Genomic DNA, 25,904 nt, shown 5'->3' with positions numbered 1-25,904 from the left:
TTGTCTTTTATCTTGAGTTCCTTCATTGCTACTCAAAGTCTGCTCCACAATCCAGCAGCAACCACATCATTGGAGAGCTTGCTAGAATTTTGGGCCCCATCTTAGACCTACCGAATCCAACTCTGTATTTTAAAAAGGTGCCCAGGTGACTCATGACCACACTAAAGTTTGAAAAGTGCTGAGCTACTTCAACCTGGACTTTGTCGACCTGTAATAGAATTAAATCCCCTTCATCGGTTGTGACAACAGAAACCCCAACTCAGACTTCCCTAAATCATTAAGGTATCTTTGATTGGCCAGGTGCAATGGCTCACATCTGTAATCCCAGCATTTTGGGAGGCTGAAGTGGGGGCATTGCTTGAGGTCAGGAGTTTGAGAACAGCCCAAGTAACATTAAAAAAAAAAAAGAGAAAGAAAGAGAAAGAGAAATTAGCTAGGTGGTAGCATGAGCCTATAGTTCTAGTTACTCAGGAGGCTGAGCCGGAGGATTCCTTGAGCCCAAGAGTTGGAAGGCTGCAGAGAGCTATGTTTGTGCCACTGCACTCCAGTCTGGGCCAGCGCGAGACCCTGTCTCTAACAAAAAAAGATATATTTTACTTAAGAAGCCCCATGGTAGAGCAGACTCCAGAGATTCAACTAAGCCAAGCAAAGATCCCGATTTTCTTCATCTCAGCTCTGTCATCCTCAGTGTGGACTTCATTATCACACCATACCAAGACCTGATCATGTCTCTAGGCCTTCTTAGGAGTGAGAGAATCTTTATTAGAAGCCTCCTAGGCCGGGCGCAGTGGCTTACGCTTATGATTCCAGCACTTTAGGAGGCTGAGGCGAGCAGATCACCTGAGGTCAGGAGTTTCAGACCAGCCTGGCCAACATGGTGAAACCCCGTCTCTACTAAAAATACAAAAATTCGCCAGGTGTGATGGCACACACCTGTAATCCCAGCTACTTGGGTGGCTGAGGCATGAAAATCACTTGAACCTGGGAGGTGGAGGTTGCAGTGAGCTGGGAACGTGCCACTGCATTCCAGTCTGGGTAACAGAGCAAGACTCTATCAAAAAAAAAAAAAAAAAAAAAAAAAAAAAGCGTCCTAGTTCTGAACACAGTGGCTCACACCTGTAATCCCAGCACTTTGGGAGGCTGTGGCAGGAGGATTGCTTAACCTGAGGAGTTCAAGACCAGCCTGAGCAACATAGCAAGACCCTGTCTCTACAAAAATATAAAAATAAAAAAAAGAAGCCTCCCACCTCAACCTGAGCAGACTCGTTGACCAGGACTGGGTCACATGCCCATTCTGTGGCCAGGACATTTGGCACGAGTCAGTCATTTGAAGGTGGAATTGACTCCTGTCAAGAAGTTGCCGCTGGGATGTACTGGTCCAGATGATGGAGGAAGCAGCTTGAGTTGCAATGGAGATGAATTCATTGAGGCTCCTCTATCCATCTGGCCCCAGGAGGCCTCGTTGGTGGAAAGAATGAAGGAACGCTGGACCATCTCAACTGTTCCCTGGATCTGGGACTCCCAACCAACCCCAGAAGCCAAGAACTCATCACGGAAACCAAAATAAGATTGTTTTATTCCAATTCTGAAGCACAATAGTCCGAACAATTCCCTTCCCCTGCTGGAGACTCTCCCAATCCCCAGTGCCCCCCGCCCCTTCAGAAGGCGAAGGGGGTCGATGTCTCCAGGTCTTAAGAGAAAAACCAAAGCCACGCCCCTTCCGTTTCTTCTTTACCCATCTCCTAGGCATTTCCTTTGTCTCATCTCCGATTTTTCTTCCCCCTCCTACATCCTGTCCCTTCCTCTCCTGCTTCCCCCAGCTTTTCCTCATGTCTTCATTTCTGTCTCTTCATTTCTTGTCCTCTCTCCTCCATTTCCGGCTCCCCTTTCCATCTTTTCTCGCTTACCTCCTCTCCTTCGTCTGTCTTCCGTACTTTCTCCCCTTCCCCGTCTCCCCCTGCACTCCCTAGATTGGCCAGTCTACTCTTGCCAGACACTCCCCGTATCATCATCGCTTCCTCCCCCTCCCCCCAGCTCTGCCCCTTTCCTTCCTTCTGCCCCAGCCTGACCCTGTCTACACCTCTCACCACATGCTTCCTCTCCAGAGGGAAGCCCTCAGAATCCGCCCTGGCCATCAACACCTTCCCCAGCTGTGGCTCCAGGACCTCAGAGACCACTGTCACCTTGCCCTTGGACCCAGAGAGGCAAACTGCCATGAGGAGGTCCCTGGATGACCCAGGAGGTGGCCAGGGGGACTGGAGTGGTCTCCTTGGCCTCAGCCCTATTATCTTTGGGATCGAAGAATGCCCTCCGACCCTCCCGGTGGAGGGTGGTGGGCAGAGGCATGAAGGGTCAGGGCTCCGGGGCTCTCCCCCAGCAATCCCTGAGCAGGTCCATGTGGAATAAGGCTGCCCCAGTGAGGAGGCGCGCTGCAAAGAGGTGTCTGCAGGGCAGACGGCGGGCGGCATGGATTGAGCAGCTGCAGCGTGTCAGGGCCCCATCCAGGAAGAAGTCCGAGGTGCCGTCCTTAAGGGCAAAACCGGCTCCGGTCCAGTGGAAACCCCGGGTCCCATGCTGCCTAGCAAAGGCCAACTCCTCGGCCACCAGGTCTGCCAGCTCTGGCCCGCAGGCTGCTCGGAATTTGGCCAGGGGTTCCCAGTCCACCTCCTCCTCTCCTGGGGGCCGGCAAAGCCTCTTTGGTTCCCTGGGGCCATCTTCGCCTCCTTCCTGCAGGCCGTCACCTGCAGCCAGGTGTTCGCTCCTCACCACTGCCCATTCTGGGCTGCCTTCCAATACAGTCCCCACCGGGGTGCCACACACGACTCCATTCCCCAGCCCTAGACACCGCCCTCCCGCGTCTGCCCACTCCATCCCTCGTCCAGCTCGGCTCTTGGGGCCCACAGACCGGGCTCCCCCTCCATCTCCATTCTCCACGCCTGTGACCCTCGTGTCTCCCAGCTGGACCAAAACGATATCCTCCAGGCCCCTTCTTCGTTTGGCTCCCACCCTCGCTCCCCTCTCCTCTGCAGTCTCTGGCCCTCTCCTCCTCTCATCTTCCCACTGGGGTCCCCTTGGGTCTCCGTTCTCAGGGGCCAACTCCAGGGACTTCTCCAAGGGGATCCCCCTCAAGTTTCTGACCTCCAGCGCCCTCCCCTTCTCTACTTCTGACTGTGGCCCCTTCCATTCTGCCGTTCTCAGTCCCCCTGCCTTTTCATCGTGCAGCTGCGCCCCCCTCCAGGGGCTTCCTTCAAGACTCCTGACCCTCTCATAGTCAAACTGGGTCCCCCTCAGGTCGGTGGTCTCCAGCGCCCTACCGCGATCCTCCAACTGGGCCACCCTCCAGGTATATCCTTCCAATCCTCGTAGCGCCTGGTCCTCCAATTGGGCCGCCCTCCAGACATAACCTTCCAGTCCCCAATCTTTCTCACCCTCCAACTGGGGCCCCCTCCAGTCCCTAATCTCTGGCCCTTTCAGGTGCCCTTTCTCCAACTGCGACCCTCTCAAGACACCTCCTTCCAGTCCCCTCGGCTTCTGATTCTCCGACTGGCCCCCTCTCCAATCTCTGATCTGCAGTGCCCTCCCCTTCTCACCTTCGAACTGAGCCCCGCCCCAGTCTCTGGTTTCCAGTGCTCTTGCCCACTCCTTCTCCATTTGGGCCCCCCTGCAAATACTTGCTTCTTTCGAAGCCCCTCCCCAGTCGCCTGTCTCCAGGCCCCTCACCCTCTCGTTCTCCACCTGGGGCCCCCTCCCCGGCTCATCCTCCAGCCATGGCCCCCCGCCATCGGGCCCCTCGGGCACCGACTCGCCGGCCGCGTCGGCCCACTGCATGGCCACTAGGTCGCGAAGGCACTGTGCCACGCCACGCGAGGGGCTGAGACGGCGCAGCAGTCGCCGGCGATGGCCTCGCACCAGGGCGCACGCGTCCAGGTCTCGGGCCGCCTCGAAAGCGCGGAAGCGGACCCACATGTCGCGGCGGGGCTCCCAGTTGCGCTCGAAGTAGTCCACGAAGGCGGCCGGGCCGTGGGCGTGGAGCTCGGCCAGCGCCTCGTCGTAGGCGGCGGGCGACGACGCGCCAGCCAGGCGGCACAGGCGCGACCACAGGCCGGGGTCCTCGCGGCCGGCGCCGCCCAACTCCTGCGCCTTGCTGAAGAGCGTCTCCAGGCCCTGCGCGCGGCAGATCTGCACGCGCGCACAGGGCAGCAGCTGGCGCACTGCAGGCAACTGCGCCGCCACCTCGGGCCCGGCGGTGAGGCAGCGCACGCGGCCCTTGACGTCTGGCGCACTCTGCAGCAGCGACGCAAGTGCGAAGCGCAGCAGGCTCGGCGTGCCCGGGCGTGCCACGCAGCAGGCAGCCTGGCGCGCACGGCCCGAGCCGTCCACGCACAGCACGGCCAGCAGATCCAGCGCGCCCTGCAACCCCGGCAGCCGGTCCACCAGCAGCATGCGCGGGAAGCGCCGCAGCAGCGCCCTGGTGCGCGACGTCAGAAAGAACACCGTCTCCACCACTGCCTGGTCTTCCACGAACACCAGCTTCACCTGCGGGCGGGGGCAGGGAGGCAAGGAAAGAGGTCAGAGGATGCTGGGGTCTCCCCGTCCAGCTCCCCGACCTCGGTTTCCCCTTCTACGGAAATGGGAACCCATTCATTCTTGCCTGCATATGCATTTATTCTTTTGACCGGCAGGAGGCAGTGCAGAGAAATGGTTAAAAACAGACTGGAGCCGGATTGCCTGGATTTGAGATCCGGGCACCACACAGCTATGTGATTTTTTGCACATGACACTTTTAGCTTCTCTGAGCCTCAGTTTCCTCCGCCGGAAGCTGGCTATTCATTCCTCCGTGTGCTGAGAGGCAGTCTAGGTAGTGGGTCTCAAAATGTGGGCCCTGGACCAGCAGCATCACCAGCAGCATCACCATCGGTTCCTGGCACTTTGACAGAAATGCACCTTCTCGGGGCCACGTCAGACCTATTGAGCCTGAAACTCTGGAAGCGGCCCGGCAATCTAGTTTGACAAGCCCTCCAGGGGACTCCTATGCATGCTTAAGTTAAGGATGACTGGTCTAGTGGTAATGAGCTTCGATTGTGGAGGCAGATCATTTAGCTTTGAGTCCTACCCCCACCACTTCTGAACCCGGTAATTTAACCTCTCTGTGCCTCAGTTTCCTCCTTAACCTCCATATTCCCTGATTCTCCCTTCTAGGAACTGAACATTCCTTTCTCCACGCACTGAGAGGCAGGACAATGGTGAAAAGCATGGCCTCTGAGGCCAAGATCCCTGGGCTGAGATCTTGGAGACGCTGCTTCCTCGCTGTGTGCCTTTCTGCCAACTTCCCTAACCTCCCTTTCATTTGTAAAGTGATGATAGTAAGAGCATCTCTGTGATTGGAAAGATGAGATGCAGTCAAGCATTTAGAACATTGCCTGGTACATATAATATTACTGTTACTACGTATCCAACACATAGTAAGTGTTCTGAAAGTGGTCATTATAATTATCATCTCTGTTCAAACACCACGTCATCAAGGTCTTCTCTGACCTTCCCAACTAAGCAAACACCCCATGTCTCTCTGGCTCCTTCTGGCCATGGCACTTACCACCCTTTGGCAAGTCATATCTTCATTTGCTCATCTGCCCATTGCCTGCTTGCCCTCCTTAGGATGTAAGCCCCACAAGCACAGGGACATTCCCATTCGGGATGGTCTCTCTTGGCCTCTGCCCTATGTGGCTCTTCCCTTTGCTGATTTTATTCTGCATGCTTCTGCTGTAATAAACTGTAGCCTTGGCTATAATAACAGCATCCCTGATGCTTTGAATGGTACCTGCCCCAGAACAATGGCTCAGTACATCCTGAGTGAGGGAACTCACACGAGGGTGTGCAGCCATGTCCAAGGCCACATCTGTAGGGCAGAGGTTCAAGGATCAGACTCCTGGATTTGCCTCTTATTAGCTGTGGGACTTTGGGCAAGTGACTTCCCCTCAATAATCCTTGGTTCTTTGTCTGGAAAAATGGGGATGTCTATTTAACAGGGTCATGGATGGACTAAAATGAGATCACTCCTGGCCAACACATGGAAGGACACCTGGGGTGCATCAGATCTCAGCGGTTCTTACTGTCTGTCTCAATCTCTCAGCAATATTCAGCACAAGTCTACATGGCTGACCCCAATAACGACTCTGGACACCAAGGCCCAAGTAAGTGTCCTTGGCTGGCAACACATCATTGTTGTCACACGTCATTGGTGGGAGAATTGAGCACTGTCCATGGGACTTCACTGAGAGAGGACATCCGGCAGCTCATGCTGGTCTCTCTTGGCCTCTGCCCTATGTGATGCTGCAGGATAATTAAGGAATCAGGGAGACTGATGGGGTCACCCTATGTGGCTCTTCCCTTTGCTGGTTTTATTCTGTATCCTTCTGCTATAATAAACTGTAGCCTTGACTGTCACAATTTTTCTGAGTTCTGTGATTCCTTCTAGTGAATCATGGAAACTGAGGGTGGTCTTAGGGACCCCCAGCTATACCAGAGGAGAAACTGGCCCAAGGCCGTAGCACTAAGTGGTGATGCTGGGATCCAATGGGCCCAGACCATTAGGAATGATTGGAAACAAAAGCAGTGGGTGGGAAAACATGTGTGGGTGGCATTTTAAGGGGTAGGGTGACATTCAATGAAGGTGGGGCTAGGTAAATGAATACTTTTTTTTTTTTTTTTTTTTTTAGACAGAGTCTCACTCTGTCGCCGTGGCTGGAGTGCAGTGGCATGATCTTGGCTCACTGCAACCTCTGCCTCCCGAGTTCAAACGATTCTCTCTCCTCAGCCTCCCAAGTAGCTGGGATTACAGGTGCCCACCACCACACCCGGCTAATTTTTATACTATTAGTAGAGACGGGGTTTCACCATGTTGGCCAGGCTGATGAATACAACTATTTACTGAGAAAATATGATGTGCCATGTGCTGGCTCAGGCACAGAGAACAAATGAGACTCACCACAGAGTGAGAGGAGACAGCCCGCAGGCCAAGGATAAATAAATATAAAAAAGAAGCCTTTGGGAGTGCAAAGCACACATGAGGTAGTTTCTCTGCACCACGCACATTTCCAGCAATTAATCTTTCATCCTCACAATATCCCTGTAAGACAGATACTATGATTATCACCCCCTTTTTCAGATAAGGACACTGAGGCACACAGGGCTTCAGTTGCTTGCCTGGAGTCACCCATGTGATTTGCAACACCAGGTGAGCTGGGATTTGAGCCCTCACAGCTTGGGTCCAGGGCCTCTTGTTCCTGACCACTCTACCCTACAGCCTTCCAAAAAGTGACCAAACAGCCCTGACTTAGGCACACAGTGGACAGCAGTACATTTGGCAGAGATGGAGAAACCCACAGAGGGACAGATTTTGAGGATGTGAATGAGTACAGGTGTCCTTTCAGACACACGAATTGGTAGCACGGGGAAGCATCTGCCATAGACAGCAGATTCCATGAACATGAACATCAGAAACCGTGCCTTTACTACTTTCCATTCACACCTCTTCCGACACGTGAGTAAATCCTCCCTTTTTCATGTGATCAGAATGATACTATTCATCAAACTGCCCCAAAGAAAAAACTGAAGGAATAAAAATAATAGCTGAGGCCGGGCACAGTGGCTCATGCCTGTAATCCCAGCACTTTGGGAAGCCGAGGTGGGTGGATCACCTGAGGTCAGGAGTTCAAGACCAGCCTGACCAACATGGTGAAGCCTCATCTGTACTAAAAATATAAAAAGTAGCTGGGCCTGGTGGTGTGCACCTGTAATCCCAGCTACTTGGGAGGCTGAGATGGGAGAACTGCTTGAACTCGGGAGGCAGAGGCTGCAGTGAGCCAACATTGTGCCACTGCACTCCAGCCTGGGTGACACAGAGAGACTCCATCTCAAAAACAAAAACAACAACAAAATAATAGCTAAATATTGAACATATGCAGGGCTTTCTACTTTCTGAGCACTATTCCTCCCATCCTACATACACACACACACACGCACATACACACACACACACACACACGCACACACACACTGTACCTTAATTCTCACACAACCCCAACAACCCTATAAGATAGAATTATCCCCATTTTACAGATAAATGAAATAAGGTTTGGAAAGGGTAAATAGGTTGTTCATAACTTGTTCTGTGTCCTGTAGCTAGTAACGGGCACAGCCAGAACATTCATAAAGCATTCAGCGCCTATCAATACAAATAAAATCAACTCACCAAAATCAACACCCCAAAAATGGCTTGATGTAAAAACAGGCTATATGGCATAGAAAATATTCCCTTTGGAAGCCATGAAAAGCTAGAAAAGCTGAAACTGAACTGCAGGAGGCCTGTGTAACTACAGAGCAGGGGAAACACGAGCCCCATATTCAGACAGGGCTTTGGGCGGCCCTTAATGAAACAGCACCCTATGGTTCTGCTTGCCAAGAAATTGCAGTTCTCCCTCTCCTGGGCACTTACTAGCATTGTACCTCCCTGCCCCCTTGCAGGTAAGCAGCGTCATGTGACTTGCTTTGGCCAATGAAGTGTGAGCGGGAGGGAGCTGAGGCATCACATCCAAGGAGAAGGCTTCACAGCCACCCCTGCCACATACAGTTATTACCTTGGGATGAATGCCCATCCTCCTGGGTCCCAGAATGACCCAGATAAACAGTACTCCCCCAGCATCCCATGGTGGCCACATAGGTGAGCAAGAAATAAAATTCAATGAGTTCAGCCACTGAGATTTGAGGGCTGTTCATTATTACAGCAAAACCCAGGCCATCCTGACTCACACAGCCTCAAGGCCCTCTATCACTCACCCTCTAATTTTTCCTTTGAGGAGAGAAACAAATGCGTTTAGTATGCTGGGACTGTTGCCTATTTTTCTTTCTTTTTTTTTTTTTTTGGTGTGTGTGTGTGTTTTTGTTTTTTGTTTTGTTTTGTTTTGTTTTGTTTTGAGATGGAGTCTCAATCTGTCACTCAGGCTGGAGTGCAGTGATGTGATCTCGGCTCACTGCAACCTCCGGCACCTCCCCGCCAGGTTTAAATCATTCTCCTGCCTCAGTCTCCCAAGTACCTGGGACTACAGGCACCCACCAGCATGTATTTTGTATTATTTATGTATTTTTAGTAGAGATGGGGTTTCACCATGCTGGCCAAGCTGGTCTCAAACTCCTGACCTCAAGTGATCCACCCACCTCAGCCTCCCCAAATGCTGGGATTACAGGTGTGAGCCACTGTGCCCAGCTCTATTTTTTACCTTCTTTTTTAGAATTAATTATTTGAATATGCAAACATCCACATGGTCCAAAAGCCAAATAATGTAAAGTGATATGTAAAAGGCCTTACTCCCACCTCTTTAGTCTAATCAGTCTGCTTCCATTCACTATTCTACCCCCATCCACAGTTCTTGGTATTCTTCTAGAGTTTCTTTATATGAATATAAGTAAGCATATCTATAATTCTTATTTTCTCTATTTTATAGATAATACAGCATATCATGTACAGTTTTGCATTTTGCTTTAACTTAAAAATGTGTTTGAGAGATCTTTCAAAATAGTTCCTAGACGTGTTCACATTTTTTTTTTTTTTTTTTTAGGACAGAGTCTCGCTCTGTCTCCCAGGCTGGAGTGCAGTGGTGCAATCTCGGCTCACTGCAAGCCACCCCTCCCTGGTTCACGCCATTCTCCTGCCTTAGCCTCCCGATTAGCAGGGACTACAGGCACCCACCACCACACCCAGCTAATTTTTTGTATTTTTAATACAGACGAGGTTTCACCGTGTTAGCGAGGATGGTCTTGATCTCCTGGCCTTGTGATCGGCCCACCTCGGCTTCCCAAAGTTCTCATTCTTTTTTAGTGCTGTGCAGTAATCCATGGATGGATATACCACAGGTTATGTAACCATTACCCATTGGAGTTTGGGTTGTTTCTAATCTGTTGCTTTCACAAATAACAATGATTAACCTTGTAAGTAAGTCCTTCCACATCTGTGCAACTACATCTGCAGGATAAATCACCAGTAGTGGGATTGTGGGCCTAAGGGTGAGTGTTCTTGTCATTTTGATAGATAGATATTGCTAAATTGCCCTCCACTGAGATCATACCAGCTGCCCATCAAGTACATTGAGTATTCTTTTTTTTTTCCGAGACAGAGTCTCGCTCTGTCACCCAGGCTGGAGTACAGTGGCGCAATCTGATCTCAGCTCACTGCAAGCTCCGCCTCCTGGGTTCACACCATTCTCCTGCCTCAGCCTCCCAAGTAGCTGGGACTACAGGTGCCCGCCACCACGCCTGGCTAATTTTTTAATTTTTTTGTAGAGACAGGGGCTCATTATGTTGGCCAGGCTGGTCTTGAACTCCTGGGCTCAAGTGATCTGCTCGCTTCAGCCTCCCAAGGTGCTGAGATTACAGGTGTGAGCCATCGCACCTCTTATATCATTAGTATTACACATTATGAGTTACAGATTATAATATTAATATTACGTTATCTATTATGTTATATTACTATTGTATTATTAATATATTAATATAGAACTCTTTCAGTAGATTTTGTTTTTTTGTTTTTTTTGTTTTTTTTTTTTGAGACGGAGTCTCGCTCTGTCGCCCAGGCTGGAGTGCAGTGGCCGGATCTCAGCTCACTGCAAGCTCCGCCTCCCGGGTTCACGCCATTCTCCTGCCTCAGCCTCCCGAGTAGCTGGGACTACAGGCGCCCACAACCGCGCCCGGCTAGTTTTTTGTATTTTTTTTAGTAGAGACGGGGTTTCACCGTGTTAGCCAGGATGGTCTCGATCTCCTGACCTCGTGATCCACCCGTCTCGGCCTCCCAAAGTGCTGGGATTACAGGCTTGAGCCACCGCGCCCGGCCTTCAGTAGATTTTATAAGTGAAAAAAAAGGTGAAACTTCTGTGTAAGAGTGGTGGATTGAACACCTCTCTAGTTTCACTCCCTCTTGAACCTCAAGTACATCTATTTTTAAAATGGCTTTTTTTTTTTTTTTTTTTTTTTAAAGACAGAGGCAATAGGACAGGGATAGAACTTTGGAAACTGGAAAGCAGCTGGACATGCTAATCCCACCCCACTGCCAAAACCCATGAATCCTAAGCCAGCAATTGGGGGATGCTGAGAACCAGTAGCAAAGTCCTCAAAAGGAGCTGGCAACACCAGGCCAGTTTTGCGGAAGGCAAAATAAAGATGAACTGAGGGCTGTTTCAGCAGCAGCTAGATCTCCAAATCCCATTTCCCCTCTCCCCCTACTCTTCCTCCATCCCCAGTTATGGGGGTTTATTCTGTAGACAGGACGAAACACAAAGGGGCTGCTGGCTTTGGGGACATCTGGCCCATCTGAAGATGAGGGAGGGGGATTCTGAATCCCAAGTAGGGACTGAGTGAGTCTTGCTGGCTGAATGCCTGACAGCTCCCTGCCTCTGCCCGGGTGGCTCCCAGAAGCTGGCCTTGGCAGCCTGGCCTTCACCCCCCGCCAGGAGGCCGGAGAAGTTTTCTCAGGAGGATTTGACCAGCCCCAGAAGAAGAACAAAAGGTGGTGACATCTGGCACTCCCCAGAGTATAAAGCAAGATGCAAAACTGTGTGTACAGGTCGGGTGGGTGCGGTGGCCCATGCCTGTAATCCCAGCACTTTGGGAGGCCAAGGTGAGTGGATCACTCGAGGTCAGGAGTTCGAGACCAGCTTGGCCAACACGGTGAAACCTCATCTCTGCTAAAAATACAAAAATTAGCCAGGCTTGGTGGTGCACGCCTGTAGTCCCAGTTACTCAGGAGGCCGAGGCAGGAGAATCACTTGAGCCCAGGAGGTGGAGGGTGTAGTGAGCCAACAGCGTGCCACCGCACTCCAGCCTGGGTGACAGGAGTGAAATCCCATCTCAAAAAAAAAAAAAAAAAAAACCCAAAACCAAACAAACAGCATGTATACAAACAGTTGGCTTAGGTGACTGGCTGCCTTGCTGGGGGTGGGGGATGGGGGGACAGAAAGAGGAAATAAAGTTAAAAATACAGACATGCAAACTGACCTTTATATGTACAGATCTGTGCTGTCCAATCCAGAAGCCATTAGCCACATTAGGTTGTTTACATTTCAGTAAATTAAATGACAAATTCAGTTCCTCAGTCACACTGGCCTCATTAAGTATTCTATAGCCATGTGTGGCCAGCGGCCTCTGGATTGGACAGTACAGATAAGAACCATTTTCTTTCTTTTTTTTTAGACAAGAGTCTCACTCTGTTACCTAGGTCAGAGTGCAGTGGTGTAATCTCAGCTCACTGCAACCTCTGCCTCCTGGGTTCAAGTGATTCGTGTGCCTCAGCCTCCCGAGTAGCTGAGATTACAGGCACCTGCCACCATGCCTGGCTAATTTTGAATTTTTAGTAGAGACCAGGTTTCGCCATGTTGGCCAGGCTGGTCTTGAACTCCTGACCTCAGGTGATCCACCTGCCTCAGAATCCCAGAGTGCTGGGATTACAGGTGTGAGTCACCATGCCCGGCCTGGATAAGGAACATTTCTATCATTGTAGAAAGATCCACTGGGCAGTGCTGGTCCATAGGATAGAAAGCGAGATATGATTTATAAACTGCTAATAACTCTGGAGGGGAGGGGACCTGGGGAACAGGATGTGACAAGAAGACTTTTCACCACATACCCTTTTTAGAACCATGTGAATGTATAACATATTCAAAAAGTAAATATTTAAATGTTGCTTCACTAATCTGTCTCTCCTGTCCTAGAACTTCTTCCTCCTTTCTTTTAAGAGTATTAAGTGGCTGGGCACGGTGGCTCATGCCTGTAATCCCAGCACTTTGGGAGGCTGAGGTGGGCCAGTTGCCTGAGGTCAGGAGTTCAAGACCAGCCTGACCAACATGGAGAAACCCCGTCTCTACTAAAAATACAAAAATTATCCAGGCATGGTGGTACATGCCTGTAATCCCAGCTACTTGGGAGGCTGAGGCAGGAGAATTGCTTAAACCCAGGAGGCGGAAGTTGCGGTGAGCCGAGATCGCGCCATTGCACTCCAGCCTGGGCAACAAGAGCAAAACTCTGTCTCAAAAAAAAAAAAAAAAAAAAAAAAAAGTATTAAGGCAGGCCAAAACACACACCCAGGAGCCAACCTTGGTTTAGCCTAGATTCCAAGACAGGCTTCAAAATGAAAAGACAATTCCCCTTCCAGAGAAGGCTGTGATTTATGAATGAGCTGCTTTGCACAGGAACAATCCTGCAGAGGGCGGTTTCAGGGAAGAAAAGCTGAGGCTTATGTATGTAATGGTGGGCAGTGGATGAGAGTTACTAGGTCAGTAAAGACTAGCGGAGTAGGAAATGCATGTGTGTTTGTCCCCACAGTGAAGGCCATGGGTCTGGATCCTGGCTGTGTGGGTCCGAAGCCCAGCTCTGTCACTAAATAGCTGTGTGACTTTGAGTCAGTTACTTGACTTCTCTGTGCCTCAGTTTCCTCATCTGTAAAATGGGGATGAGAATGGTGGACTATTTCTTCATAGGGCTCAGGTGAGATTAAAATGAGTTATAGTATGTAAAGCACTTAGAGTAGTGCCTGGCATATAGTAAGTGCTTGATAAACATTAGCTAAAATTATTATTATGTCGGGACAGAGGCCTGGGCTTGGGCTGGTGGCTTGAATCAGGGCTTCTTACTGGGCATGAGATGAAGACAGGAAGACTGTGCCAGAGCTGAATCTTGACTTCACCCTGCCTTGGGACCTCTTCCACACCCAAGGGAGACAAAGGCACAGCCAGGAGGAGAAACCCGTTCTTTTCCCACTTTCTCATCTTTCTTTCCTTTTTAAACTTCAAGTTCACCCCAAACTTGAAGTTGGATTAAAGCCGCAGAGATTCCTTATGGAGCAGCAGCCATCCTCACTGTTCCTCCAACACAAGCTTGCTCGTGCCTCTGGGCCTTTGCACTGGCTGTTCCCTCTGCCTGGAACTCTCTTCCCTCTGATGACAGAATGAGGGTCCCTTGCCTCTGTTCCATCTCGTCTGCTTCACCGTCATTTGCTTAGAGACCTTCCCTGACCAATTCAAACAGCACCCTTAGAACTGTCCCGCTCCAGGCCCTGGCCTTTTTCTCCTTTATAATACTTGTCGCTCCATCACATCACAGGACACAGCACTCTTCCTTCTCCTAATTCTCCATCTGCATGGGGGGTTCGGGTGTGTTCTGCCCTTGTGAACATTCACCAAACTAAATATTTATCATTTGTGCATTTTCTATTTGTGTAATTCAATTTTTTTTTTTTTAATTTAAATAGGCCTGGTGTGGTGGCTCATGCCTATAATCCCAGCACTTTGGGTGGCCAAAGCAAGAGGATCGCTTGAGTCCAGAAGTTCGAGACTAGCCTGGGCAACATAGGGAGACCCCTAACATCTCTACAAAAACTACAAAAAATTAACTGGGTGTGGTGGTGCACACCTGTTGTCCCAGCTACTTGGGAGAATGAGGTGAGAGGATTGCTCGAGCTTGGGACATCGAGGGTGCAGTGAGCCGTGATTGCAACACCGCACTCGGCCTGGGTGACAGTGAGATCCTGTCTCAAAAAAAAAAAAAACAAAAAGATTTTTTTTAAAAAAACGTACATAGCACTTGCCATCACTGTGGCTCCTCTTCTTGCTAGCACCCAGCCCCTAGTGATGCTACATCACATTTGGATGTGTTTGTTGGTTTCTCCCACCAGAACTGCAGCGGCATTCTGGCAGTTACCTCTGCAAGGCAGCCAATAGCCAAAGGTGGTTATTTAAATTTCAGTGAGTTAGAATAAATTCAGGCCAGGTGCAGTGGTTCTTGCCTGTAATCCCAGCACTTTGGGAGGCCGGGGCAGGTGGATCACGAGGTCAGGAGATCGAGACCATCCTGGCTAACACGGTGAAACCCGTCTCTACTGAAAAACAAAAAATTAGCCGGAGCGGTGGCATGGCCTGTAGTTCCAGGTACTCAGAAGGTTGAGGCAGGAGAATCACTTGAACCCGGGAGGCGGAGGTTGCAGTGAGCTGAGATCATGCCACTGCACTCCAGCCTGGGCAATAGAGCACTCCAGAGTGAGACTCCGTCTCAAAAAAATTAATCGATTAATTAATTCAGTTCCTCAGTGTACTGGACACATTTCAAGTGCTCAATAGCCACGTGTGGCTGGGGGTGCAGAATCACAGAACCTTTCCATTCTGGAAGAAAGTTCTACTGGGCAGCACTACACTAGAAGGTGAGCTCTCTGCAGAGAGAGACCACGTGGGTCTCCTTTGCTGCTGCATCCCCAGTGCTTCCCTAAGTACTTAATGAATGAATGAACGGATGAATGGAGGAAAGGAGTGAAGGGATGAGAGGGCGGATGAAGGAATGAATGACCCACAAGTCTTCAGCATGGCTCTCCCCCGCCCCCGCCCCCCTCCTGCCTCTCCCAAGACCCCACCTTGGCCTCGGGGTCCGTGCGGAAGAGGCCCTCGAGCACGTGCAGGGCGTCCAGGACGCCGTGGTCGCGGCCCTTGCAGTAGGAGAGCAGGCGGCGCACGTCGGCTGGGGCCACGAACTGCTTGGAGATCTTGTTGGTGGTGCGCACCGGCAGGCAGGCGTTGGCCAGCAGGTGGCCTGGGCGGAAGTAGTAGGCGAACTCCAGCGGGCAGGCCGGGTGTGAGTGGGTCAACTGGCACTCCGTCACCACGAGGCGGTCCCGCAGCGGGCTCAGCTTGACGATGATGAAGGCGGGGCAGCCGGGCTGGGGGGGCCTGTGGGAGGAACCACCACCGCCCTGGTCACATCACTCTGCTGCCCTCTTCTTTCATGCCACTCACCTTTTTTTTTTTTTTTTTAACTAAGAATTGTTTCAGGCATAGAGAAGAGTAGAGGGCCCTAAGAATATGCCAGCTGTGTGACCTGGGGCAAGTCACTTCAAGTCTCTATGCCTCAGTTTCCTCATAGGTTAAAAGGGAGGTCCTACTCATCATACCTTCCTCATAGGATCGTCATGAGCATGAAAAGAGTTAATATAAGTAAAGCACCTACACGGTGTCTGGAATATGGCAAGCAGTAAGTGTTCACTAAAATTCTATACCTGCCACCCTGAGTTCTGTCAAAAGTGAATGAATGTTTTATTGTATTTACCTTAACTTTTCTTAGAAATAAAAAAATTCGTATAGTCCTGTATCTGCTTCTGGTTTAGCAATAACATTGAAAGTTGAGGCCTTCTGTGAACGCTGCCCTAATAAATTCTCCTCCTTCACTCTGTCCCCAGAGGCAGCCACTATCAAAATTATCTATTAACATTCCATGTATATTTTTATGCACCCATAAACAATGGGAGATATGTTTCTCTGCTTTAAAGCATTGTCTATGTGAAGAAGGACTCAAACTCATTAATCATCAAGGACATAACAAATTAAAATCCTAAGGAAATGACACTACACATCAGCAGAATGGTCAGACAAAAGAGACTGATAACATCAAGTGTTGATGAGGACGTGGAGCAACTGGAACTCTCACTCATCACTGATGGGAGCGTGAAATGGCACAAGCACTTTGGAAAACTGCATGACAGTATCTACTAAAGCAGATTTTATGCCTCTCCTATGACCCAGTGGTGCCACTCAAGACAAATGGGCATCTAAAGACGTGTACGAGAATGTTCACAGCAGCACTATGTATATTCGCCAAATACTTGAAACCTAAATATCCAACAATAGAATGAGAAAATAAGTTGTGGTATATTCCTAAAGTAAAATGCTAATCAGCACCAAGAATGAACACACCATTACAACCTCCAACAACATGGATGAATCTCACAAACCTACCAATGAAAAAAGCCAGACATGAAAGAGAAACGATGATATGATTCCCATTTATAGAAAGTTCAATAGCAGGCAAAGTTAACTTCTGCTGTTAGGAGGTTAGATAGTGGTTACCCTTAAGTGGTTAACCCTGTAAGGGGGCACCAGGAGGTTTCTTGGGACTGGACATATTCTGTTTCTTGTTCTGGGTGCTGGTTACCTCTGAATTTTATTTTGGGAAAATTCATTCAGTTGCACACATATGATGTGTATGCTTTTCTGGATGTGTGTTATATTTTTAAAAAGTCTACTTAGAAAAAAACTTTGTTTTTGGCCGGGTGTGGTGGCTCATGCCTGTAATCCCAGCACTTTGGGAGGCTGAAGGGGGACAGATCACCTGAGGTCAGGAGTTCAAAACCAGCCTGGCCAACATGGAGAAACCCTGTCTCTACTAAAAATACAAAATTAGCCAGGCATGGTGGTGCACACCTGTAATCCCAGCTACTTGGGAGGCTGAGGCAGGAGAATCGCTTGAACCCAGGACGCGGAGGTTGCGGTGAGCTAAGATCTCACCATTGCACTCCAGCCTGGGCAACAAGAGCAAAACTCCATCTCAAAAAAAAAAAAAAAAAAAAAAAAAGGAGGAAGAGGCTCCCATCCAAAGAGCATGGGTGGCCTCTAGAAGTTGGAAAGATAAGGAAGGAGATTCTCCTTAGAGCCTCCAGAAGGAACACAGCACTGCCAACGCCTTGATTTTAGCCCAGAGACCTATATTGGCCTTCTGACCTCCAGAACTGCGAGATAATAAATTGGTATTGTTTTAAGCCACCATGTGTGTGGTAATTTATTTGAGACTAAGACAAGCATCCCACCCTATAGATGCCTTTCCAGCTGGCTTTTCACTCGGATTTTGAAAACTGTTCAGTTTCATTCCTTTTACTGCTGCCCAGTGTTCCGCTCCATGACTCTGCCATCTATGATGGTGTTTCCAGTTCTCCTCTTTTACGAATGACGCTTCCATCACCCCAATGTGTGATACAACACTCTCTTACACATCTCTTTATGTGTGTGAGCAAGAGTTTGTTGAGGACAGCGGTTCCCATTACATGAAATTAACATAGGGAGTTGCAACCAGCACTGTAGAAAATGAAATAGGGCCGGGTGCAGTGACCAGCACCTGTCATCCTAGCACTTTGGGAGGCTGAGGCAGGAGGATTACTTCGCTTGGGTCCAGAGGTTCGAGACCAGCCTGGGCAACATAGCAAGAGCCTTCTCTACAAAAAATTAAACCATAAAAAACCAGCCAGGCATAGTGGCCCACACCCATAGTCCCAGCTATTCTGGGAGGCTGAGGCAAGAGGATCACTTGAGCCCAGGAGTCCGAGGTTACAGTGAGCTATGATGGCATCACTGTATTCTAGACTGGGCAACAGAGCAAGAACCTGTCTCAAAAAAGAAAATAAAAGAGAATAGAAAAAAAAAATCAGAGTGTATTTCTCTGATAATAGTATTTAAATCGGTATCTGATTTCTGAAGAGGGTTCCGTGTTTCTCCATGTGAGGTAATATCAGCATTTTTTGGCAGATTTTATGTTTATACAGCAGGGGCTGCCACACATTTTCTGCAAAGGGCCAGGCAGTAAACGTTTAACATATTCTGTTCCTATATTGCAAACGAAGCCATAGATAATATGTAAATGACCAGGCATGGCTATGTTCCAATAAAACTTCATTTATAAAAATACACTACAGGCCGGGCGCGGTGGCTCACGCCTGTAATCCCAGCACTTTGGGAGGCCGAGGTGGTCAGATCATGAGGTCAAGAGTTCGAGACCAGCCTGACCAACGTGGTGAAACCCCGTCTCTACTAAAAATACAAAAATTAGCTAGTTGTGGTGGCGCATGCCCATAGTCCCAGCCACTCAGGAGGCTGAGGCAGGAGAATCGCTTGAACCTGGGAGGTGGAGGTTGCGGTGAGCTGAGATTGTGCCACTGCACTCCAGCCTGGGCGACAGAGCAAGACTCTGTCTCAAAAAAAAAAAAAAAAAAAAAAAGGTTGCAGGTTGGGATTGTTCCAAGGGCTTCCTAATTTGCTGACCCTTGTAACACAGACTGCCCAGGGCCTGGCATGTAGTTAAGAAACCCTGGCTCCCAGGTAGTAAATACCCGAGTAGCACACCCCCCAAAACCCTCCTGTGTTTTTTTCCAAATGGCCCCCCAACTGGGTGATTCTCCCCAGGATCCACCCAGAGAAATGCTTAAATCCACCAGTATAAATGCTTAAAAATTTTCTTTGTCAAACCAGAAGAGCACTCTTGACACACTCCTTTTTTCCTACATGCACGAGGTAAAGAAAAACCCAGAAGCCTGCTAGATTTTAAAAATCGAAATATAGAGTCCGAGACTTTATGCCTTATTTAAAGTAACAAGGCTAGGCACAGTGGCTCATGCCCGTAATCCCAGCACTTCGGGAGGCGGAGGCGGGCGGATCACCTGAGGTCAGGAGTTCAAGACCAGTCTGGCCAACACGGTGAAACCCCGTCTCTACTAAAAATACAAAAATAAGCTGAGTGTGGTGGCGGGCGCCTGTAATCCCACCTACTCAGGAGGCTGAGGCAGGAGAATCACGTGAACCTGGGAGGTGGAGGTTGTAGTGAGTTGAGACTGTGCTACTGCACTCCAGCCTGGCGGACAAGAGCGAGACTCCATCTCAAAAAATAAATAAAGTAACAAAACGCAAATTTAGAAAATTATTCAATGTGCAAATAAACATCAATAAAATAAACCTACCGCCACCACGTGGTATCAGATGGAAGCAAAGAAAATTCCAATGTGAAGCCATGTTTGATCTATCAAGACTGCAAGTTCATGGAATGTTAACCGGTTCATTTTTCTAGGATAATTCATGGGCTTTTGTGAAACCGTTTGTCTGACTTCCTTCAGCCTAGGTGTTTCAGGCCCTAGAACAGCCGCTTCCTCCGCCTAGGTCACCTCTTCTGTGAAGCCATATATCTCGCCAGAGAACAGCGCCTCTCCTCTGCAGGGACCCAGAACCTCACATAACCACCTACTGGTGCTTCAACACACCATTTTTGCAATCTCTCCACCTATCCGGAGGAATAATGTCATCCCCCGCTAAATGCAAATTCCACATGGATAAGAATTTTTGTCTGTTTATCTCTGTGTCATCAGCACCTAGTACCTGGTGTCTGGAGGTGTTCAGTAAGTGTGTGATGATTCAACGACTATGTCATCTACAAACCCTGGCACACCTACTCTGGGATATGGTCTCCATTCCACCAAAACCATCCATCACCAAGTCCTACCCGTCCACTTTTTTTTCCATTTCCACAACCTAGGGTAAGTTCTTCCCTCCTTCATAAAACATTCCTCTCCCTTTTCACCTAGTCAACTCCTACTCATCCTTCAGGCCTCACAGCCAGCATCGCCTCCTCCAGGAAGTCTTCCCTGACCACATCCAGGCTAGGGAAGAGTCTATCACATGTAGGGATTTTATTTTATTTATTTATTTATTTATTTATTTATTGGAGACGGAGTCTCACTCTGTCCCCAGGCTGGAGTGCAGTGGCGCAATCTCGGCTCACTGCAACCTCCACCTCCCTGGTTCAAGCAATTCTCCTGCCTCAGCCTCCTGAGTAGTTGGGACTGCAGGTGCGCACCACCATGCCTGGCTAATTTTTTTTTTTTTTTAAATTTTTATTTTAGTAGAGATGGAGTTTCACCATGTTGCCCAGGCTGGTCTCAAACTCCTGAGCTCAGGCAATTCACCGGCCTCAGCCTCCCAAAGTGCTAGGATTACAGGTGTGAGCCACCGCGCCTGGCCGGGATTTTTATTTATGTCCATCTCTAATGTACACTCCCCACAGAAATCCCAGCATCTAAAAACACCACCTTGCACATTGCAGGGGCTCCCAAAAACCTCTTGGGTGAAGGGACAGATAGGCTGGTGCCCAGAACTAACACATCTTTAGGGGACCCATGGCACAGTCAACCCTCACAATGAGGGTTGAATGACTGAAATAAAGATGAGGGGAGGAGAGAGAAAGAGAAAGTGAGAAACAAAGGCAGGAGGGTGGTAATTAAAAGCATGGGCTTAGTAACCAGAATGAGGGTCCAGACTCTGGTTTTCCTTCTTAGCAGCTGTGTTATCCTGGGAACAATCTTTTAAGTATTCTGTGCCTCAGTTTTCTCACCTGGAAAGTGGGGCTAATAGTAACACTAGGGTCTCAGTCTTTTTGAGAGGGTTAAATAAGAAGATTAAATTACATAAAGGGGTTAGAAAAGGGGCTAGTGCATAGTAAACAATGCAGAAATAGTAGCTGCTATTTTCAAAACTTTTTTTCAAGGACCTGTTGCTTTGCTTTGTTTTGCCTTCCACTTACCCATTTACTCATTTTTTTGAGACAGAGTCTTGCTCTGTCATCCAGGCTAGAGTGCAGTGGCACGATCTTAGCTCACTGCAAACTTCGCCTCCCAGGCTCAAGTGATTCTCCTGCCTCAGCCTCCCGAGTAGCTGGGATTACAGGCACCCACCATCATGCCCGGCTAATTTTTGTATTTTTAGTACAGATGGGGTTTCACCCTGTGGGCCAGGCTGGTCTCAAACTCCTGACCTCAGGTGATCTGCCCACCTCGGCCTCCCAAAGTGTGGGGATTATAGGCGTGAGCCACTGCACCCGGCTACTCATTTATTCTTGATCTTTCAGGTTTTCGAGATCTTTGTGTTTTCAAAGGCTGGCGTGTATTGAGAAAGGCCGAGCAATTCTGTTCCAGGGAGGGAAGTGCTGAGAGAGAGGGACAGGGGAGGAACTGGAGCTGGACAGCTGAAGCCGCCGCAGTGGTGACTTGGAGAGAGTCACTGTGCAACCTCTGGCAAGGGGGAAGGAGTGGCCCGGAAGAATGTTCTTGTCTGGTTCCCTGCACCCGCAGCCCCAGCCTCCTCCTTCGCGTCCGTTCTCTGTCCCCAAGATCGTCTCCCACGTGGCCCCAGAGGGATCTTCCTCCACCCAGAACTGATCCTACTCACAGCCTTCTAGGGCTCCCCACCACCCTCCAGGATAAAGTCTCAACCCCTGGACTCAGCTCTGCTAGGTCCAGGCTTTGACACCACTGCAGTCTCATTTCCTGCCTTTCCTTACACGCTAACTTCTCCAGCTTGACCTCAGCCCGGGGGCTGTCCCTGGGCTGTGGCACTGGAGGGGCTCTGCCTTGAGCAGCTCAGGAGAGTTGGGGAGTTAGACGTGACGGGTCCAAGACATCATTCCTGAACCGGCTCATCAACCACCTGCTCCCGCACTCCCCATTCAGAGACCATCTCATCATCTACCCATTCCCAGGAGTGTACGCAGGGCCCTGTCCTCGCCCCCTCCACAGCCCTGTCTCTCCTGCTTCTTGGCTGTCTCTGATATTGGTCGAGCACTTGGGACAGTACCAGCACATAGTAAACCTAGTGCATCTGTTAGCTCAAATACTATACATACATAAACACATCAACAAAATTCTTCAAGGTTCTGCTTACTGGCCACCTCTTCCAGGAAGCCTTCCAGAACCACCCAGTAAACTTTCAGGTGGAGCTGACCACTCCCTTTGTATCCTCCTCTCATCTCCCCCTCAATCTCGCTCTGACTACTACGGGCCACTATCTACAATTTTTTTTTTTTTTTTTTTTTTGGTCTTTGTCTACCCCATTAAGTTCTGAGCTGTTCAAGGGCTGAGATCAGCCTTGGATTCCAAATGTCCAGTGAAGAGCATGCACGTAGTAGGTGCTCAATAAGTATTTGTTACATCGGATTGGGTTCTGTTCATAGGTTTCAGATTAGGCCTGAGCTTCTTTGAGCTTCTTGCAAGCTCTAACGTTCTAGGTTTCTGGGTGATGTGTGTGTTTGACGCTGTTCCGCTTTCAGATCTCCGAGTCTCTGTTTCTAGAATAAGTAGTGAGAAAAAAGGTGCAAGAATGTATCTCACAATACATATTTAAATAACTACCGGTGAAAGAGCTGTTAGGGTGTGCTTACTCCGTGCTGGACATCTCTCTGAATAATTTACCTATGAGATAGACACTATTATGTCCCCCATTTTCCACATGAGGAAACTGAGGCCACAGAAAGGTGCAGTCACTTGCTCAACAGCATCCACCAAGTATCAGCAGTGCAATGGCCCAGGATTCACGCTCTTGAATCCCGTAACAGCTATCACTTAACCAGCCACCCCATGTTCCAGGCACCAGGGTTATGCGTTTTTCTCATGTATGATCTCACGGTATCCTCACAATGGCCCCATGAAGCGGGTATCATAACCCCATTTCAGAGATGAGAAAACTGAGGCTTGAAGATGTGAAGGTCCATTGCCCAAAGTCACCCATCCAGGAAGTTGTGGAGCACATCTCAGGCAGCCTGAAGGCAGAGCCTGTGTTCTTAAGCACTCTGCTCTTGTCTACAGCGCCCCAACCAAGGGTCTCAAACTCACACACGTACGGGGCCAGGCAGGCAAAACAAGCACATGACAGCAGTAGGCATGAGGCAGCAGAGAGTGGCAGGGTTTGGGGCAAACCTGGGCAGCAAAACCCCATCCAAGGGGGTGGCCGTCTGCCAGTGGAAACATGGGCTCACCTGTTCCGGTGTTCCAACGGAAGCTGGAAACCTAACATTGTGTGAGGAACAACCCCAGTTTAAAACTGGGGTCACACCAGGCACTGTGGCTCACGCCTGTAATCCCAGCACTTTGGGAGGTGAGGCGGGCAGATCACCTGAGGTCACGAGTTCGAGACCAGCCTGGGCAATGTGGTGAAACCCTATCTCTACAAAAATACAAAAATTGGCCAGATGTGGTGGCACACGCCTGTAATCCCAGCTACTCAGGAGATTGAGGCAGGAGAAACAATGCTTGAACTTGGGAGGTGGAGGTTGCAGTGAGCGGATATTGTGCCATTGCACTCCAGCCTGAGTGACAGAGCAAGACTCTGTCTCAAAAAACAAAACAAAACAAACAAAAAAACACACAAAAATTAGCCGGGCATGATGGCAGGTGCCTGTAGTCCTAGCCACTCGGGAGGCTGAGGCAGGAGAATCACTTGAATCTGGGAGGTGGAGGCTGCAGTGAGCCAAGATGGCACCATTGCACTCAAGCCTGGGCAACAGAGCGAGACTCCATCTCGAAAAAAGACAAAGAAAGTCTGTAAGTCGAGCCCATACCATCTCTTGCTCTGTGAGTGTCTTTATCTCTCCAGCTGCTCTTCTCACTGTCTTTCAGTACATGTCCCTCCTTGACTCCCGCCTCTCTACAAGGTGTATTTGGCTGTCTCAGTTGGCCTCTCTCCCTCTGCATCTCTGGGTGGGGTGTTCTCTGCCCGTCTCCCACCCCCACCCACCCCCGGTGCTCCCCTTCCCCCCAGCAGGACAGTGCTCAGGTTCACGCACCCCACGGCGGGCCGGCTGGGCGCACGCACGTCCTTGCACACAAGCCGCACGTAGCTGTACTTGAGCACGTCGATGAGTGTGTAGAGCGGGGGCGCACTGGCCCAGCGGCAGCGCGCCAGGTGCATAGAACTCTTGACGAAGAAGAGTGCCAGCCGCTGCTGGCACCACGCGTCGAAGAAGCGGCTGAACTCGGCCCACGAGAAGAAGGCCCGCTCCCGCAGCTCCTGCTCCTCCTGCCCCGCAGCCGTGCCAGGTGGGGGCTCCGGCCGCTCCATCCTGGGGGCCTGCGTGGAGGAGAGGAGAACAGGTGGATATCAGACCCATTCCCACCCGGGGTATCTCATCTACCCCATTCTCGGCCTGCCCCGTTGGTGCTGGTGCCTCTATCGAGGTAGGCAGCCCGGGGTCGGACGTGCCTGTTTTTCTCCAAATATATAAATATAAACTTCCACCCTATCTTTGGCCTCCTCCCACCGCCTTATCCCTGGTTCACTTGGAGCCTGTCATCTTGATTCCTAATTCCAACTCGCCTCCTCTTCCGCAGATGTGACCCTTAGGTACAGTTGAAATCCCGTCTCCCAAAATATGACCCTTAAGCTCAGCCGTGGACATCTCCTCAAATGCGTTCTCAAATTCCAGCTAAAACCTCCTCCCCTTCCAGCTGTGTCTCTCACCCAAGAGTAACCCCTAGCGCTCATAATCATCTGGAACTCCTCCTTCCATGTGTCAACAGTTGGCTGTAACCCCTCCAAAGACGCTCCATCTCCAGATGTGCTCCCACACCCAGGCCACGGACCCCTCACCCGGTCACATGCTTCATGCACCTGTGGCTCCGCACTCCCCAGATGTGTCTCTGGCGTGCAGCTGTTGCCCCTTCCCCCGATTATGACCCTATGGCTCGCCACATGCAGCTGTGGCTGGGGCTTCCCTGAGACGCTCTCATCTCCAGATGTGCTCCCCACATGCAGTTATCGACACTTCGCCTACAGGTGTGTGCCCCACTTGTGGCTAGTTCTCCTCGGAAGTGTCAGCAATATTCACCTGTGGTCCCCTGCTCCTCAGATGCGGCCCCCAGTCCAGCTGTGGGCCCCTCCTCCCAGTTACACCCACCATTCCCCGCAATGTGCATCTTCGTTCTAGACATGGCCCCTCGTCCTCAGATGGGCTCCTTCACCCCAGATGCTCCCCCCACGTCCAGCTGCGCGTCTCTCCTCGAGCAGCCCCATCCAGCCTGCTCCCGACGCTCCTACTCCCCGCCCCGCCCGCTGCGGCACCTTCCAGCCCCGCCGTCCCACCTAACTGTGCCTCTCCCCTCCCCAAGATGTGCACCCTTCCCGCCCCTCCCCACTCACCTACCCGCCCCGGAGCGGCGTCCACCTCCCACAATGCCCCGCGCCCAGGCCTGGCCCGGCCCTTGCTCCCGGGATGCCCCGCGCGGTCTCCCGCCTCTCTTCCCGCCGTGCCTCGCGCGGGCGCTTCCACCAATTCTTCCTCCTTCCCTGCCAGCCACTCCTCAGACCCTCAGCCACACCCTCTCATCCAGGGCGAGGGAAAGCTCGGGGCATTTTCCCAGTGTGCTCTGCGGGAGGGCTCGCCCCACTTCACCCCTTTTCCCGCCCTCCTCCCATTCGGGAGACTACGACTCCCAGTGTCCTCCGCGCGACGGCGGCGGTGCG

General features: G+C 50.4%; 1 protein-coding gene and 2 long non-coding RNA genes across 8 annotated transcripts; 1 reads left to right on the top strand and 2 right to left on the bottom strand.

Annotated features, from left to right (window-relative positions):
* Window positions 1-1,558: 1,558 nt before the first annotated feature.
* On the bottom strand, window positions 1,559-25,809 carry ZSWIM9 (zinc finger SWIM-type containing 9). Of its 6 annotated transcripts, none has more exons than XM_015124442.3 (4): window positions 25,585-25,809; window positions 24,229-24,512; window positions 15,443-15,755; window positions 1,559-4,536 (listed from the first exon to the last, which is right to left on the bottom strand). In XM_015124442.3, exons 2-4 carry the CDS (start codon window positions 24,501-24,503, stop codon window positions 2,353-2,355), a joined length of 2,772 nt encoding a protein of 923 aa, XP_014979928.3. In that variant the 5' UTR covers window positions 24,504-24,512; window positions 25,585-25,809; the 3' UTR covers window positions 1,559-2,352. The 6 variants fall into 6 exon arrangements, with proteins under 6 accessions (XP_014979928.3, XP_077836636.1, XP_001111415.5 ...); XM_077980510.1 differs by having other exon boundaries at window positions 25,581-25,808; XM_001111415.5 differs by having other exon boundaries at window positions 25,270-25,602.
* LOC144337230 (uncharacterized) lies at window positions 10,999-15,067 on the top strand. Its single transcript, XR_013410031.1, has 3 exons — window positions 10,999-11,603; window positions 13,275-14,295; window positions 14,809-15,067. It is a non-coding gene; the product is annotated as an uncharacterized LOC144337230 (long non-coding RNA).
* On the bottom strand, window positions 16,851-23,982 carry LOC144337225 (uncharacterized). Its single transcript, XR_013410026.1, has 3 exons — window positions 22,931-23,982; window positions 21,498-21,937; window positions 16,851-17,140 (listed from the first exon to the last, which is right to left on the bottom strand). It is a non-coding gene; the product is annotated as an uncharacterized LOC144337225 (long non-coding RNA).
* Window positions 25,810-25,904: the final 95 nt, after the last annotated feature.

This window comes from Macaca mulatta, chromosome 19, assembly GCF_049350105.2.
Source record: "Macaca mulatta isolate MMU2019108-1 chromosome 19, T2T-MMU8v2.0, whole genome shotgun sequence".
In the NCBI taxonomy this organism is placed as follows: domain Eukaryota; kingdom Metazoa; phylum Chordata; class Mammalia; order Primates; family Cercopithecidae; genus Macaca; species Macaca mulatta.
The sequence above is the reverse complement of the archived record's forward strand: the minus strand, read 5'-3'. Positions and strand labels throughout refer to the sequence as shown.

Coding starts and splice junctions, on each gene's coding strand:
- ZSWIM9 (XM_001111415.5), bottom strand. CDS start 25,341: ATGGTGGGTGTAACTGGGAGGAGGGGCCCACAGCTGGACTGGGGGCCG. Junction 15,756..24,228: donor CCCAGCCGGCCCGCCGTGGG/GTGCGTGAACCT, acceptor TTCCTCCCACAG/GCCCCCCCAGCCCGGCTGCC. Junction 4,537..15,442: donor GCACGGACCCCGAGGCCAAG/GTGGGGTCTTGG, acceptor CCCCGCCCGCAG/GTGAAGCTGGTGTTCGTGGA.